The sequence below is a fragment of the Stenella coeruleoalba genome (assembly GCF_951394435.1).
Source record: "Stenella coeruleoalba genome assembly, chromosome: 20".
NCBI lineage: Eukaryota > Metazoa > Chordata > Mammalia > Artiodactyla > Delphinidae > Stenella > Stenella coeruleoalba.
Genome location: NC_137166.1, coordinates 42,345,528 through 42,360,869, shown reverse-complemented (window position 1 = coordinate 42,360,869; position 15,342 = coordinate 42,345,528). Strand labels below are relative to the sequence as shown.

The 15,342-nt window shown below is 42.5% G+C and overlaps 2 protein-coding genes across 7 annotated transcripts in view; both read right to left on the bottom strand.

The window, feature by feature from the left end:
* Positions 1 to 15,342, bottom strand: part of GARRE1 (granule associated Rac and RHOG effector 1) — an 82,438-nt gene that overhangs the window by 43,363 nt on the left and 23,733 nt on the right. For all 6 annotated transcript variants that reach the window (XM_079906597.1, XM_079906600.1, XM_079906602.1 and 3 more), the window contains one exon: positions 4,285 to 5,563. In XM_079906597.1, the coding sequence (XP_079762723.1) occupies positions 4,285 to 4,779 (495 nt within the window). In that variant the 5' untranslated portion in view covers positions 4,780 to 5,563. The remainder of the gene's footprint in view (positions 1 to 4,284; positions 5,564 to 15,342) is intronic.
* Positions 8,157 to 10,623, bottom strand: LOC307178741 (capZ-interacting protein-like). Its single transcript, XM_079907219.1, is given in 4 exon segments — positions 8,157 to 9,485; positions 9,487 to 9,546; positions 9,548 to 10,435; positions 10,439 to 10,623. Coding segments are annotated over 4 exon segments (1,140 nt in total). The 5' UTR covers positions 10,514 to 10,623; the 3' UTR covers positions 8,157 to 9,368.

Sequence of the window (15,342 nt, the reverse complement as noted above, 5' to 3'; positions counted from 1 at the left end):
CATGAAGCACTTGATTAAGATCTTATTTCTCATTTTAGACAACATTCCAGTTCATATATACAATGTAAACTATACATTTTCTATAAATCCAAAGCGGGGAAAATCCTACCTAAACTATCAATTGGCTTGCTCAAAGATACCTAGCTACAGCAAGTGGACTCCAAGACATCCCCCACTCCACTTCCTTCCCTATGTACCCCCATTCTAGGTGCAAGGGAAATAGAGCAGTGACTATTAGAAGAGGTCCCCTAGGGCTTTTATGCTGGAAACGTTCTGGCAGTTTCTACATCAGGCAAGGTAATACTGCTGCCACCTTACAACACCAAAAGAGAAAGTAACACAGAAGAGAAAGGGAGGTGCTCACCTCAAGAACCAGCAAAGAAATGAGTAGAGCAAATGTTCTAGGAGTGGCAACTTTTTCCACCTAAAAGGGTTCCAGTGAGACTAATCTGCTGTATATTTCTCTCTTTTGTTGGCTCTGTACATGATTGTGCTCTGTACTGCAGAGAAGGACTAATAACACTTTTCAAGCCATGTTGGAAGCAATAATAATAAGTGATGATGATGACAACTAGCTGGGTACAGTGTTTCACACACGCTAATCGCTTCTGATCGTCACAAGAACTCTGGAAGGTGGGTGGTAATTCCATTTTATAGATGGACAGACTGAGGCTTAGAGATGTTAGAAGATTTGCTCAAGGCCATACAGACAATAAGAAGCAGAGCTGGGGCTTTGCTGGTGGTCCAGTGGTAAAGAATCTGCCTTCCAATGCAGGGGACACGGATTCGATCCCTGCTTGGGGAACTAAGATCCCACATGCTGCGGGGCAACTAAGCCTGTGTGTCACAACTACTGAGCTCGCGCGCCTCAACAAGAGAGCCCACACGCTGCAAACTAGAGCCCACGTGCCCTGGAGCCCACATGCCACAACTAGAGAGAGAAAACCTGCACGCCACAACTAGAGAGAAACCCACACGCCGCAAAGAAGATCCCGCATGCTGCAGCTAAGACCCGTCGCAGCCAAAAAAAATAAATAAAATAAATATTAAAAAATGTAGATAATTAAAAAATAAATACAACACCTTTATAAAAAAAAAAGCAGAGTCACTTTCTACTCAAAACTTATTTCTCTAACAGAGAGATTATGAGGTTGAATCACCTGGGGTAAGGGGCAAAGTCACTGATGAGTACAGACAGGACAGGACTCATGTACACCCTGCCTGCCCCAGAGCACACAGTTGGCAACTGCAGTTCCTAGACACAGGCACCAGGATCTGTCAATCAACGAGCATATCCGAAACCTGGCTGCAAGTAAGGGAGCATTAGAAGCATGTTTTGGCTACCTGCAGGGGTGGGACAGTGGAACTGGTACTTTGTCTTAGGTTTCAAATGGTCAAGCGTTTGAATACTGAATTCAGGGCTTTTCTCAACCGCAGTCCTGGGCTAAGCTCTTGAGCAGAGGTCCTTGTCTAGCCAGTCAAGTTCATCAGTGTTAGGCCACAGACTTCTTTCCCCAAGGATGAATGCTAAAGAGCTTCTCTGGCCCTTGCTGATAAAATCTTTAAAAAACCAACAGGAAAAAAAAAAACAAATGCCCAGCTATGCCATCTGAGTTGGTGAATATCCTGAGAGAAAGACCACGTCAGTACATAAATTCCAGAAACAACAAATACTGTTCTGTGGAAAGAGCAAAATGTTAAGTCTGCAGGCCTACATTTCACAATCACATTTTAGGATTTAATTATAAGTCAGCAGTTTGAAACCTAGAATACACGCATATATTCTAAAACCCATCAACAGCACTTAGTTTCCAGTTTAGCCTCTGAAAGCCTGTTTAGTCCATTATATACAAAAACATGGTAGTATTCCAGCTATCCTAATCGCATTTCAATGGGGGAAGTCAAGCCAAAATTCCAAAACACAGCAATAAGAAATATTTCCCCTTCTCAGCTCAAATGGTCCATGCTGGTCCCAGGAAAGCAGAAGGGACAAGGTAGGTGCTATTGCACACAGTGGTTTTACTAAACCCAACTCCTCAGGGTTGGTTCATCCTTCTCTAGCTGTCCTGACCTGGGGAACAAGGGCACTTGCCCCACAGGGTTGGAGGGCAAACAGCCCTGGAGGCCTAGCTCTGTCTCCTCCAGCACCTGGAGGCATGGACTGAAGAAGAGCTCAATAATGTTCAGGTTAAAATAATAGGCTTTGGCCTCATTTTCAAACCATTCTTGCCTGAAATTCTAAATAAAGCTAAAGGTGCTTGTGTCATTGCAGGTTGGGAACTGAAACAGTCTGGGTCTAATACTGTTCAGCACATTCTGAGAGGGCAGAGGCCCTAACTGCTCTCCTGCCACATCTCTGCACAGCAATGACCAGGCATCCTGAGGGCTAAACATGGTTCTTCACATAAAACAAACAGGAAGTCAAAGCTGTACATCTGTGCCTATACACACAGTAATCTGGAATGGCACAAACCAACCAGTTAACAGTGGTCTCCTCTGGGAAAAGGAATGGGATGGGAGAGTAGAGCAGTAGTTTTAAGTTTCACTGCTTGAATTTCTTTTGAGAAGTACGTTTCTTAAAAATACGCTTTATGTATGATTTACATGTGTAATTTAAAAACTAAACTATGACAAGCCATTTTAAAAATACTTCAAAATCATAATTTCTCTGAATATATGATGTGATCATAGAAAAAAATCAGAAAATAAAAATAAACTTGGATAGGTTCAAAATAGAATGAGCCAAGGAGGATATTATACATTTATACCAGCAGATTCAGCAAACTATAACTCATGGGCCAAATCCAGTCCAACAGACAGGTCTACAAGGTAAAACTGGTTTTCACATTCATAAAGGGTTATTTAAAAAAAACAAAGAAGAATGTGAAAGAGACCCACGTGGTCCATGAAGCTTAAAATTTACTTACTATTTGCCCTCTACAGAAAAAGTCTGATGATGCCTAATGCCTAATTTACACCAAGACTATTGTGTCTTTTCAAAAATAGTTTCTGGGCTTCCCTGGTGGCACAGTGGTTAAGAATCCGCCTGCCAATTCAGGCGACACGGGTTCGAGCACTGGTCGAGGAAGATCCCCCATGCCACGGAGCAACTAAGCCCATGCGCCACAACTACCGAGCCTGCACTCTAGAGCCTGCGAGCCACAACTACTGAGCCTGCGCACCTAGAGCCCGTGCTCCACAGCAAGAGAAGCCACCACAATGAGAAGCCTGAGCACCGCAATGAAGAGTAGCTCCCGCTCACCGCAACTAGAGAAAGCCCGCGCGCAGCAACGAAGACCCAATGCAGCCAAATATAAATAAATAAAAACAAACATAGTTTTAAATTCCTCTTGGAAATGCCTTCAAAATCACGATATGCCTTTTAAACACAATAAAAAATGAGTCATAATACTTAATAGCCTAACTTTTTTTCCCCCTAAACCCACAACAGTATAAGTTAGCTTATTCAGCTACCACAATCACCAGATTTAGTTCAGAAGACTAGTGATTTCCTAAAATCAAACACAACCCCAGGATGGGGAAAGGAACATTCTCCCTCCTAGCATCCAGAAACCTAACCTCTAATGTGCTGCTAAAACGTACAAGGACACATGGAAAAATCAAACTCAGAAGAACTCTCTGAGCAGGTAAAAATAATTTAAAAAATCTAGCAGTGAAGCTAATTTAAGTTTAATAAATTATTTCCTAAATGAAGGAAGGAAAAACATCATGTTTATTCTGAATGAAATTTGTATTCCAATCTTACACTCTAATGTAGAGCCCTGAAAAAGGGAGAATATTTCATTTTGACTACCAAAGACCCTAAGAAACATACTGAATAAGAATCAAATGCATCCAAATGTAAATAGATGTAAATTTAGAACTGAAAAAGTAACTTCTCCTGTAAACATGTGTAGAACTTTCTACATTAAACCAATGGTTCTATATAATGAAAATTCACAAAGAAATCTTCATAATCATATTTAGAATTCTCAGTCCCTACTATGTACTTTAACAGTATGTTATTTGGAAATTAAGTTCCAACTTGAAAATTTAAAGAACATAAAACATAGGCTGATTTGTTTAATAATCTTCTATCCTACTTAATTTGAAATGAAAGCAATTCAGAACCTGGCATGCAAAAATTTTTTACAAGGACAGGGTATCAATGGAAAGAGGACGAAGACCATCATTTCAGTGATTTGAGAAAAAACTAAGACAAACATTCCCACTTACCTCTGGAATACATTTTCCTACCCAAGTATGACACAGAAGATACTCTACCTCAATGTCCTGGAGACTGAATTCCTTCTGATCTGTAAAGTTTGCAGCCCCGGCACTAAGTTCCATCAGCATCTTGGCGATCTCAGGCTTTATGGCTGAAGTCAGCCGACTGGCTGCTTCCATGACGTGCTCCTGCACATCTTTGAGTTGCATGGCTGCCTTGGAATAGTGAGAGTTCCTGAACACAGTGCTGAAGAGATCTGTGAGGAAAGTACTGGCACGGCAGAAGACGTTGAGGGCGTCCAGGTATTTGGAGATGCCCTGCTGGATGTCAGCAATGGGTGTGGAGTGGGGCATGGCATGGTGGCAGCTGCCTGCAGCAGTCAGACTGCCCAGGGGGGCGGTGGTGGCCGTAGATGCCAGGGGAGCACTCAGTGCTCGGCCAAGCTCAGGCATTGGGTACTGCTGGTGCTGCTGCACCTTCTGCTTGGACCCGCCAAGCAGGAAGCGCCGCTTGTAGTCCATTTTACTGTCCTGGGCACTGCAGCAATACATGCGGGAAGGGGAACTGTCCCAGGGACCGTGAGAGGGTCAGGGTCCTGATTCCTTTTTTTCCCCCCTAAAACTGTAGCTAGGTATAAAAATAGTGGAGTTCTGCAAATCTAAGTTTTAAAAAAGGCATTTCCATGAGGCAGGTGACCATGTGATCCAATGTAGTTGTGAAAAGGACAACAGGTTTATATAATTAATATTTTCAGTGTAGGCAGGACCTCTGACAAAAAATAAAAGTGTGTCCAAAATGCTATATAAGAAATGTTAGCATTCTACTCTCTTAATAAAAAGATATGCTTGCTGAGAAAAATGTTCACCTAGAATTGCTTTGCAAGAATATTTTGATACTTGTATTTACAATGGCAGAAAAATAACTTAACTTAAAAAAATGTAATATAATGTATCTTCAATATACCAGAAAAGTCAGAACCCAAAAACCCACAAGCTGATCAACAGCAATTTAAAAAGCAGTACAGAATTACTTCACACTAAGTCCTCAGTAAGATCAAATCTCTGCAGAATTTTGACAGAGCCTGCCTGCCAAATCGATTTACCTGTAAAATGTCTTCTCAATGTGAAAAATTTCCTTTAATATTTTCTGAAAGCAAGTTTTTATTTTTTTTTAAATGGCATTTATTATAAGTCCTCTCCTTCTTTTCTTTTGTTTGCTGAGGTAGCAGTTTCCGTATAACATTAATAAGAGGTGCTTCCAGACTGGGTTGGCCCTCAATTGTAAAGTCTGAAGCAAGAATGCACAGATGTATTTGTAAGGCTTCTAAGTCATTTCCTGTAAGGGGGAAAAATAAGATAGAGTTAGGAAAGTTACAAGACAGTGAGTAATTCTGGAACATTAACTCCTGAAATGCTATTATCCACAAAGGTGGGCTCCAAATGAATAAGAAACTATATAAAAACCTTATAAAAGCAGGTACAACAGTGAGAGTGCAACTATGATATGATGACTGTTAGAAAATTCCTCAAGTTGTAGTACAAAAATAATGTAACAAAAAGTTTGATTCCCCACTAACCACTCCAAAACTCAGGCTGACAAGTGACACATCAAGCAGGGCCTGGACTCATGTTTGTGTTTCCTCCTCAAAGAGCTCACAAATCCATAAGAGGATTAGAAGAGTACACAGATTAGGTGAGGGCTGTTGACAAGTAGAGAACTCACAAAACCTTAAGGGGGATTTGGAAGTGGAGTGATGAGCAAAGACTGAGAGAAATCAGAAAGGTTGTTATGAAGAAAATGTTACTCGGAGGTAGGCCTTGATTGTAGGATAGGTTTTGATAAGCACAAAAGGGATGGCTGGGGCTCACCAGATGAAAGGACCACCACAGCAAAGGCCCTGAAGCAGGATGGCTTAAAGTCTGTTCAGGATACCCCGCTGGGCTTAAGTGCAGCATACAGAAAGACAGAGCCTGGAGAGGTAAGTGGCTGGCAGGTTTGTAGACAGGATGCTACTCATCCTCACCCAGGTACCAATTTCCCCTCCAGATGTTCGAAAGGAAGCCTCGGAGGGTGTGCAGGTTCTTACACCCTGGGGAAGCTTCTATAGAACCCCTGGCTCTGGATAGGTGCAAAGAGCAAGGTCTGAACACCTCTGGTTGCAGTTTCTGAACTACTCTACAATAGTAGAGTAATGTGATTCTTCCTACACAGCTACAACTAGGTTTACACTTGCCTGAAACTATTCTTCCAAACATAACAACAGTTCAAATATGTTTTACTGAATGATACATGTAGTCTATATTAAACTTCAATGTACATGATGTCTGTATATAGTTTGGTCTACTTATTGATAACTAGGCTTTCTTTCCATTTTCCTTTTTTTTTTCTTTTTGCGGTACGCGGGCCTCTCACTGTTGTGGCCTGTCCCCTTGCGGAGCACAGGCTCTGGGCGCGCAGGCTCAGCGGCCATGGCTCACGGGCCCAGCTGCTCCGCGGCATATGGGATCCTCCCGGCCCGGGGCACGAATCCGTGTCCCCTGAATCGGCAGGCGGACTCTCAACCACTGCGCCACCAGGGAAGCCCTCCCTTTTCCTTTTTTGATAGATAAAAATAAATATAAATCATACCTTATCACTCATCATGGCCAAATACCATGCCTCCTTTACAGTTCTACAATTGCATTAGGAACACAGGAAGGCAGGCAGGTTATAAGAGCAAGAGATGAGGAAAGTGCTATGGATACAAACACATACTCTAAAAGTATAGCAATCCTAACCCAGCTAGCATATAAATCCAACTAAACCAGCCACCATTTGTAGCTCTGTGTTCAAGAGAATCTTGACTCTCTAAAAACTCTCATAACCTTTTCAAGAAACAAGACATCAAACAGCTATATGTAAGAAATCTGTTCCCAAATGTTCATTTTTCAGATTCATTACAATAAGGCAATCATATCTATTCCTAGCCAAGTGCTCCATTGTTATCAATGTGGCTGTACAAATTCCGAGGTACAAAAGAAGCACTCAGCAGGAGTGCTGAAGGACGGAAGGCTGCTCACACAGAAACTGTGTGGTCTGTGAAGGAAAACCATCACCTTGAATTGGCCACAGTGAGTGTCTTGAGCAACCCTGAGGAGAACCTTTCTTTGTTCTGTGTTGTACACTGGTGCCCCTGGCTCTGAGAGTTCACCCTCATTCCTCTGCCAGATGATCCTAGAAGGTCAAGTAAGACCCATATACTTACTAATTTTTTTTTTTTTTGCGGTACGCAGGCCTCTCACTGTTGTGGCCTCTCCCGTTGTGGAGGCTCCGGACGCACAGGCTCAGCGGCCATGGCTCACGGGCCCAGCCGCTCTGCGGCATGTGGGATCTTCCCGGACCGGGGCACGAACCCGCGTCCCCTGCAACGGCAGGCGGACTCTCAGCCACTGCGCCACCAGGGAAGCCCCCTACTTAACTAATTTTTTAAAAGTCACCATAAACATTAAACTTTTTTCTGCTTTACATGCTTCCAAAGTTTATGTAAATGGAACCTGTAATACTTAAAAATATACTACTTCACCAAATTCATCTACAAATTCAATGCAATCTCTAGCAAAACTTGAACTACCTTTTTTACAGAAATAGGCAAGCTGATCCTAAAATGCATATGGAAATGCAAGGGACCCAACACGACCAAATGAATATTGAAAAAAATATGGAGAACTCACACTTCCTAACTTGAAAATGTACTGTAAAGCTATAGTAACAAAGACAGCAGAGCACTGGCATAAGAAATGACATATATGTATCAGTGGAATGCAGTTGAGAGTTTAGAATAAACCCATACCTCTATGGTAAACTGATTTTAGACAAGGGTGCCCAAACCATTCAGTTGGGAAAGAATAGTCTTTTCAATAAATGGTGATGGGACAACTAGATACCCACATGCAAAAAAAAAAAAGAATATGAACCCCTATCTTATATCATAAACAAAAATTAACTCAAAATGGATCAAAGACCTCAATGTAAGAGCTAAAACTATAAAGCTTTTATAAGAAAATACAGGGACTTCCCTGGTGGCGCAGTGGTTAAGAATCCGCCTGCCAATGCAGGGGACACAGGTTCGAGCCCTGGTCCGGGAAGATCCCACATGCCATGGAGCAACTAAGCCCATGTGCCACAACTACTGAGCCTGCGTTCTAGACTCGTGAGCCACAACTACTGAGACCTTGTGCCACAAGTACTGAAGTCCGCGCAACTAGAGCCTGTGCTCCACAACAAGAGAAGCCACTGCAATGAGAAGCACGCGCACGGCAACGAAGAGCAGCCCCTGCTCGCTGCAACTGGAGAAACCCAGCACACAGCAACAAAGACCCAACACAGCCAAAAATAAATAAATAAAATAAATAAACTTTTTAAAAAAGGAAAGAAAATATAGGTGTAAATCTTTGTGATCTTAGATTAGGCAATGGTTTCTTGGACATGATATCTTTTTTTTTTGTTTTTGTTGGAACAGACACATATTTTTTAATGTTTCAATAATTATCTCTTCTCGCCTAGTGTTTTCAAAATTGGTTGGCCAGTCAAATTTTGACCAAGCTGAAAGGTTGTCTCAGGGTCTCTATACAATTTAAGGTCTTCTGTAACTTACAGGATTTATATTTCCAGTGATACTACTTTGTTTCTAGCTACCTGAAATGAGTCTTTACTTACATTTGAGAACCATGAAAACTTAAGAAAAATAAAAAGGCTGTCACCTTACACAAACACAATCTGATTAGGTAAATCCCAGTCCAGTTCTGAGGTCAGCTATAGGGTTAGGTGGGTGTGGACAGTATCTGGGCCCCACAGTTTGACCAGTATCCCTAGGGAGTTGTCACCATAGTAAATTGTTTTAAATGAGTTTCTTTTTTTTTGTTTTAAACCAAGTCTATCAGGTGACACAAACTCAAGTTGATAAAAGTCTTGGCCCTCAGATCCAATCTCTGTCTCTGATGGTGCAGACATCGGGAAATTGCACCCTGTGTCCTCAGGTTGACTCCAGACCCTCACGCCATCCTGCTCCTGAGATGGCTTCCTTTGCTGCCACTACGATCATTGCTGCTACTTCAAGGACACAGCTCCAGCAGCTTCATCACTAGGCACAATGAGATCTTCTTCACCTTTTAGTGTCCTGGACAGGGGTGTTATCCTCTGTCTTGGGGACCTCACTGCTAGTGTCCGGCTGGGCATGGCCAGTGCCAGGGTCACAGCCTGGCTCGAGGACAGCCCCCTCCATCTTGCTTTTCCTTGCCGGTCCCCTGCTCAGGACTGTGGTCGCCCTCCCCTCCTCCAGGATGGGCTTTGGGGGGTCTCCTCCCCGACAGCTCCCTCCTCCAGCCCCTCTGTGTCTTGGCTCCTCTGTCTGGGCTCTTCTTCTTCACTGGCCACCCTCTCCTTCACCTCTGTAGGCTCTTCCATCTGCTCTTCAGCTGGTTTCTCCTCCATGGGGCTCCCACACCCGTCCTCTGCCTCTGGGCTGGAGGCTCGGGCTGGACGCTGGCTGGCCCCCTCCTCGGAGTTCCCCATGGCCGTTTCGTGCTGCTGGGCTACCCCCAAGGCCCTTCCCTTCTCCTCCTGCTTCTCTGTCCTGCTGGGCCTCCTCCTCAGAGGAGGGGATCCTGGAGTCTTGCTCTTGGCTGGGAACACCTCGTTGCCATTCTCTTCCTTGGCGCCATTCTCCTGGGAGGACTCCGTGGCCCTGAGCTTCCCCAGGTCCCCACAATCTGATTGGGACCTTCTGAATAGCCTGGAGGGAGGGCACCTTTTTATGGAGCCCCTCGTCTGCACCTTACTGTAAGAGGGCAGATGACTGCCTTCAGGAGGCTGGTCAAAGCTGATGGGCACCTCCTCTGGCTTGCTGGCCCGAGACCACACGCCAGGGCTGCTGGGGGTAGAAAGCTGGCTGTGAAACGGTGATACCATGGCCTTGAGTTGGGGACTCTTGGGTGAGGCCCCAGGCAGCAGGGTCGCTGGATCAAAGGCTAAACTGGCCTGGAGCTTCTTGATCAGAGGCGAGCTCTTCACCTTGACTTTAGGAGGCTGGTTTGCATTGGGCAGTGACTTCTCTTCACCATTCTGGCCCAGTTCTACCCTGGGGAGGAACAGAGAGAGGGAGCAGGGCAGTTTCCTTCTTGTTGGTTTACTGGCTGGTGTCTCCTTTGCAGCGGCTGCCTGCTCCCTGAATCACTCGGCCAGCTGGGCCACAGAGGGGGGCGCCGAGTCGTCCACACTGGCATTGGTCTTTGCCGGCCTTTCCTCCATGTCCTCCAGGTGCCAACTCAGCGGAGGCCGAACGCACTCGCTCTGGCCAGGGCTCGTGATCCCCACTCTCTGCTTGGCTCCTGTGCTGGCTGCAGAATGCCCCGCCTGCCCGGGCCCTGTGCTAGAGGAGGAGGGAGGAGGGAGGAGGGAGGGGGAGGGGGAGCTGGATATGACATCTTAAAGCACAAACAACAAAAGAAAAAATGGATAAACTGGACTTCATCAAAACTAAAAACGTTGGTGCATCAAAGGTCACTATAAAGGTGAAAAGAAAACCCACAGTATGGGCAAAAATACTGGAAAATCATGTATCTTGTTAAAAGTCTAGTATCCAGAATACAAAAAGAACCCGTAAAATTCAACAATAAAATGACAAATAATCTATTAAAAGGTGGGCAAATGATACTAAAAGACATTTCTTGAAAGATATACAACTGGTTAATAAGCAAATGAAAGGATGCTCAACATGGATAGTCACTAGGGAAACACAAATAAACCACAGTAAGATACTACTTCATACATGCTGGCATAGCTACAGCAAAAACAAACAAAAAACAAAACAGAAAATAAGTGTGGGTGAGAATGTGGAGAAACTGGAACTCTCATAAATTGCTGGTGAGAACGTGAAATGATGCTGCTACTGTGAAAAGCAGTTTGGCAGTTCCGAAAAATGTTAAACAGAGCTGCCATTAAGACCAAGCAATTCCACTCTTAAGCATATACCCAAGAAAACTGAAAACATATATTTATATAAAAACTTGCACATGAATGTCCATAGCATCATTATTCATAATAGCCCCAAAGTGGAACAACCCAAGTCTATCAACTGCTGAATGAATAAACAAAATGTGGTAGAGCCATACAATGGCATATTATTCAGCCATAAAAAAGAATGAAGTGGGACTTCCCTGGTGGCACAGTGGTTAAGAATCCACCTGCCAATGCAGGGGACACGGGTTCGAGCCCTAGTCCAGGAGGATCCCACATGCCGCAGAGCAACTAAGCCCGTGTGCCACAACTACTGAAGCCCGCGCACCTAGAGCCCATGCTCTGCAATGGGAGAGGCCACCGCAATGAGAGGCCCATGCACTGCAACAAAGAGTGGTCCCTGCTCGCCGCAACTGGAGAAAGCCCGCGCGCAGCAACAAATACCCAATGCAGCCAAAAATAAATAAATAAATAAATTTATTTAAAAAAAAAAAAAGAAAAAAAGAATGAAGTATTGATAAATGCTACAGTGTGGCTGAACCTTGAAGACATTATGGTAAGAGAAAGAAGCCAGAAACAGAAGGTTATATACTGTGAGATTCCATTGATATGAAACATCCAGATAAAGCAAATCCGTAGAGACAGATAAAAGTAGCTCAGTGGTTGCCAGGAGTTGAGGAGAGGAAGGGAATGGGGAGTGACTATCAATTAATACAGAGTTTCTTTTTGAGGTGATGAAGACATTCTACAGTTAGATGGTGGTGATGGTCGCACAATTTTGTTAATGTACTAAGACTCACTGAATTTCACACTTTAAAATGGTGAATTTTATGGTATGAGAATTATATATCAATTAAAAAGGAGAGAAATAGGGAAAAATATATATTACTGGCCTCCAGAAATGTCTACTTAGAATAGATGAGCATCTGCTACATCTGAAAAATGATTTACTGGGTAGATGGTCAGCTTTGTGGGTGGCTACCCACTAACCAGGGTGGTGATTATTTGGGTATTTACTTGGAGATAATAAAATCAAGCATAGTTACTATAATTTCTGTACTTTCCTATGTGTTATTCTTCAGTGAAAGTTTAAGGAAGAAACAAAGGATTAACTAGAACAAAAAGGAGAGAAGCTTGGGTAAAGAAAGTTTCATTCCAAGTGGAACAGCATGAGGGAGGGGAAACCCAGAAGGCAGTACCGCAGAGACTACCAAATGGCTGGTTTCAATCAAATCTCCTTCCTCCTTTACAATAAACCAGCGGGGCCAAGAATATGTGCACCGCACTACTCTGAAATGTACATGCTTACATGACTAACTGGGGTATAATAAAAAGTTCTAGATGAAAAGCCATGGCAAACTTTAAGATTCAGATCTAATCCAAACTATAATTTCAGTACTAAGAAGAAAGCAGCAGGTTCATGAAAATAAAAACCTAAAAAGAAAGGGGAGGGAAGTAATGTCATAAAAAATGGCAGAGTAGGAACCTCCAAAAATTCTCTCCTCCATAAAAACAGTGATAAAACTGGCCTAATTGGTCAGAATCAACTTTTTTTTTAACATCTTTATTGGAGTATAATTGCTTTACAACAGTGTGTTAGTTTCTGCTTTATAACAAAGTGAATCAGCTATACATATACATATATCCCCATATCTCTTCCCTCTTGTGTCTCCCTCCCTCCCACCCTCCCTATCCCACCCCTCTAGGTGGTCACAAAGCACCGAGCTGATCTCCCTGTGCTATGCGGCTGCTTCCCACTAGCTGTCTATTTTACATTTGGTAGTGTATATATGTCTATGCCACTCTCTCACTTTGTCCCAGCTTACCCTTCCCCCTCCCCGTGTCCTCAAGTCCATTCTCTAGTAGGTCTGCGTCTTTATTCCCATCCTGCCCCTAGATTCTTCATGACCTTTTTTTTTTAGATTCCATATATATGTGTTAGCATACGGTATTTGTTTTTCTCTTTCTGACTTACTTCACTCTGTATGACAGACTCTGGGTCCATCCACCTCACTACAAATAACTCAATTTCATTTCTTTTTATGGCTGAGTAATATTCCGTTGTATATATGTGCCATATCTTCTTTATCCATTCATCTGTTGATGGACACTTAGGTTGCTTCCATGTCGTGGCTATTGTAAATAGTGCTGCAATGAACATTGTGGTACATGACTCAGAATCAACTTTTTAAAGACTAGAAATTAACAGGATTGAAGCAAACTGGGGAGCATTTATTCAAGAAAAACGGCTGAATCTCAGTAAGAATACAGTAGTACCCCCATCCATGGGGGGATATGTTCCAAGACCCCCAGTGGATGCCTGAAACCTCAGGCAGCATATACAGCGTGGATACACTGGACAAAGAGATGATACATGTTCCAGGAGGGATGGAATGGGACAGCATGATATTTTATCATGCAACTTGGAATGGCGTGCAATTTAAAACTTATTTCTGGAATTTTCCACTTAATGTTTTCAGGCTGCACTTAACTGCAGGTAACTGAAATGGCTGAAAGTGAAACTGTGGATAAGAGGGGAGGGGACTGCTATAGTCAGCTTTGTAGCATTTTAACTTGATCTAGTTCCATTCCCTGCTCTCGAACTCTATGGTAACCTTGAAAAATAACAGCTGCATTTGCAGTGAAAACCAGAAGGCAGGCAGCAGAACTGGAGGGAGCAGAACTAGGCTAGAGCTCCTTCAGAGTTTCATTCCTAGAAAATTATCATTATCTGACTTATCTGCAGGTTCCCTGGAAGATCCCACTTGCAAGGATCTCTATTTGATCTGACTTGGAACTCACTTGGAGAGGGAAGAGAATCTGATTTCCAGTTGCCACATTATATCATAAAAAATGTTCAGTTTTCAATTAAAACTTAAAAAGACATGCAAAGAAACAAGAAAATATGGCCCTTATACAGGAAAGCAAACAAATAAACAAACAAGAGAAACAACTGATGAGGAAGCCCAGATGTTGGACTTACTAGACAGAGACTAAAATCGGCTATTTTCAATATGTTCAAAGAACTAAAGGAAACCATATCTAAAGAACTAAAGGAAGTCAACTATACTTCTATTTTTTTAAAGTAAAATCATTAAAAAGAAAAAAAAAAGAACTAAAGGAACATATGAGAATGATGTCTCAGCAAATCCAGAATACTACTAAAAGAGAGAAATATTTTTAAAACAGAACCAAATAGAAATTCTGGAGTTGAAAAATACAACAAACATAAAAAAATTAACTAAAGGCTCAACAGCAGATCTGAACAGGAATCAGTGAAACTGAAGATTAACCAACTGAGATTATCCAGTCTGGGGAACAGGAAGAAAAAAGAAAAGAGTCTCAGAGACCTGTGGGACACCATCAAGCATACCAGCATCATATAATAGGATTCTCAGAAGAGGAGACGGAGAAAGGCACAGAAAAAAAATATTTGAAGAAATAAAGGCCCCAAATTTCTCAAATTTGATAAAAAGCACATGAATCTACACATCTATGAAGCTCAACAAACTCCAAGTAGGATAAACTCAAAAAAATCAACCTAGGCATATTATAATCAAATTGCCTAAAGCCAAAGCAAGAATCTTGAAAGCAACAAGAGAAAAACAATTCATCATGTATAGTTGATTCTCATTATTTACAGGCAGTTATAAAAAGTTGCCATGTACACTGAATTAGCAAATACTGAACCAGTACTCCTAGATCCTGTGAGCCTCTAGTCAAAACATTTTCACCAACCAATCAATATATAACCTTGTTTTATGTGTGTTTCTGTTTAAAGACACCTTAGTTAATATTTACTGTTGATTCATTAACACTGAACTCACAGGTAATGGCACTATAACTCATGCCTGAATGACACATCCAACAGGTCTTTTCTCTGTTAGGTACATCACGGCCTTCTTGGGCTTATGAACACTAAACAGCACTTCAGCAATACACTTAGGGGCCATTTTAAACAGTGAAACTGCCAACAAAAAGTATAAAAATGCAAAAAATGTGGCACTAAATAGACTATGAAAAGAATACTTGTTTATAGTCTGAGAGCTGAAATGAGAAGGCAGAGCGTCACCCTGTTCATCCTCAGCTGGGGGTGTGCATGTTGTGCAATTCAAATTTTT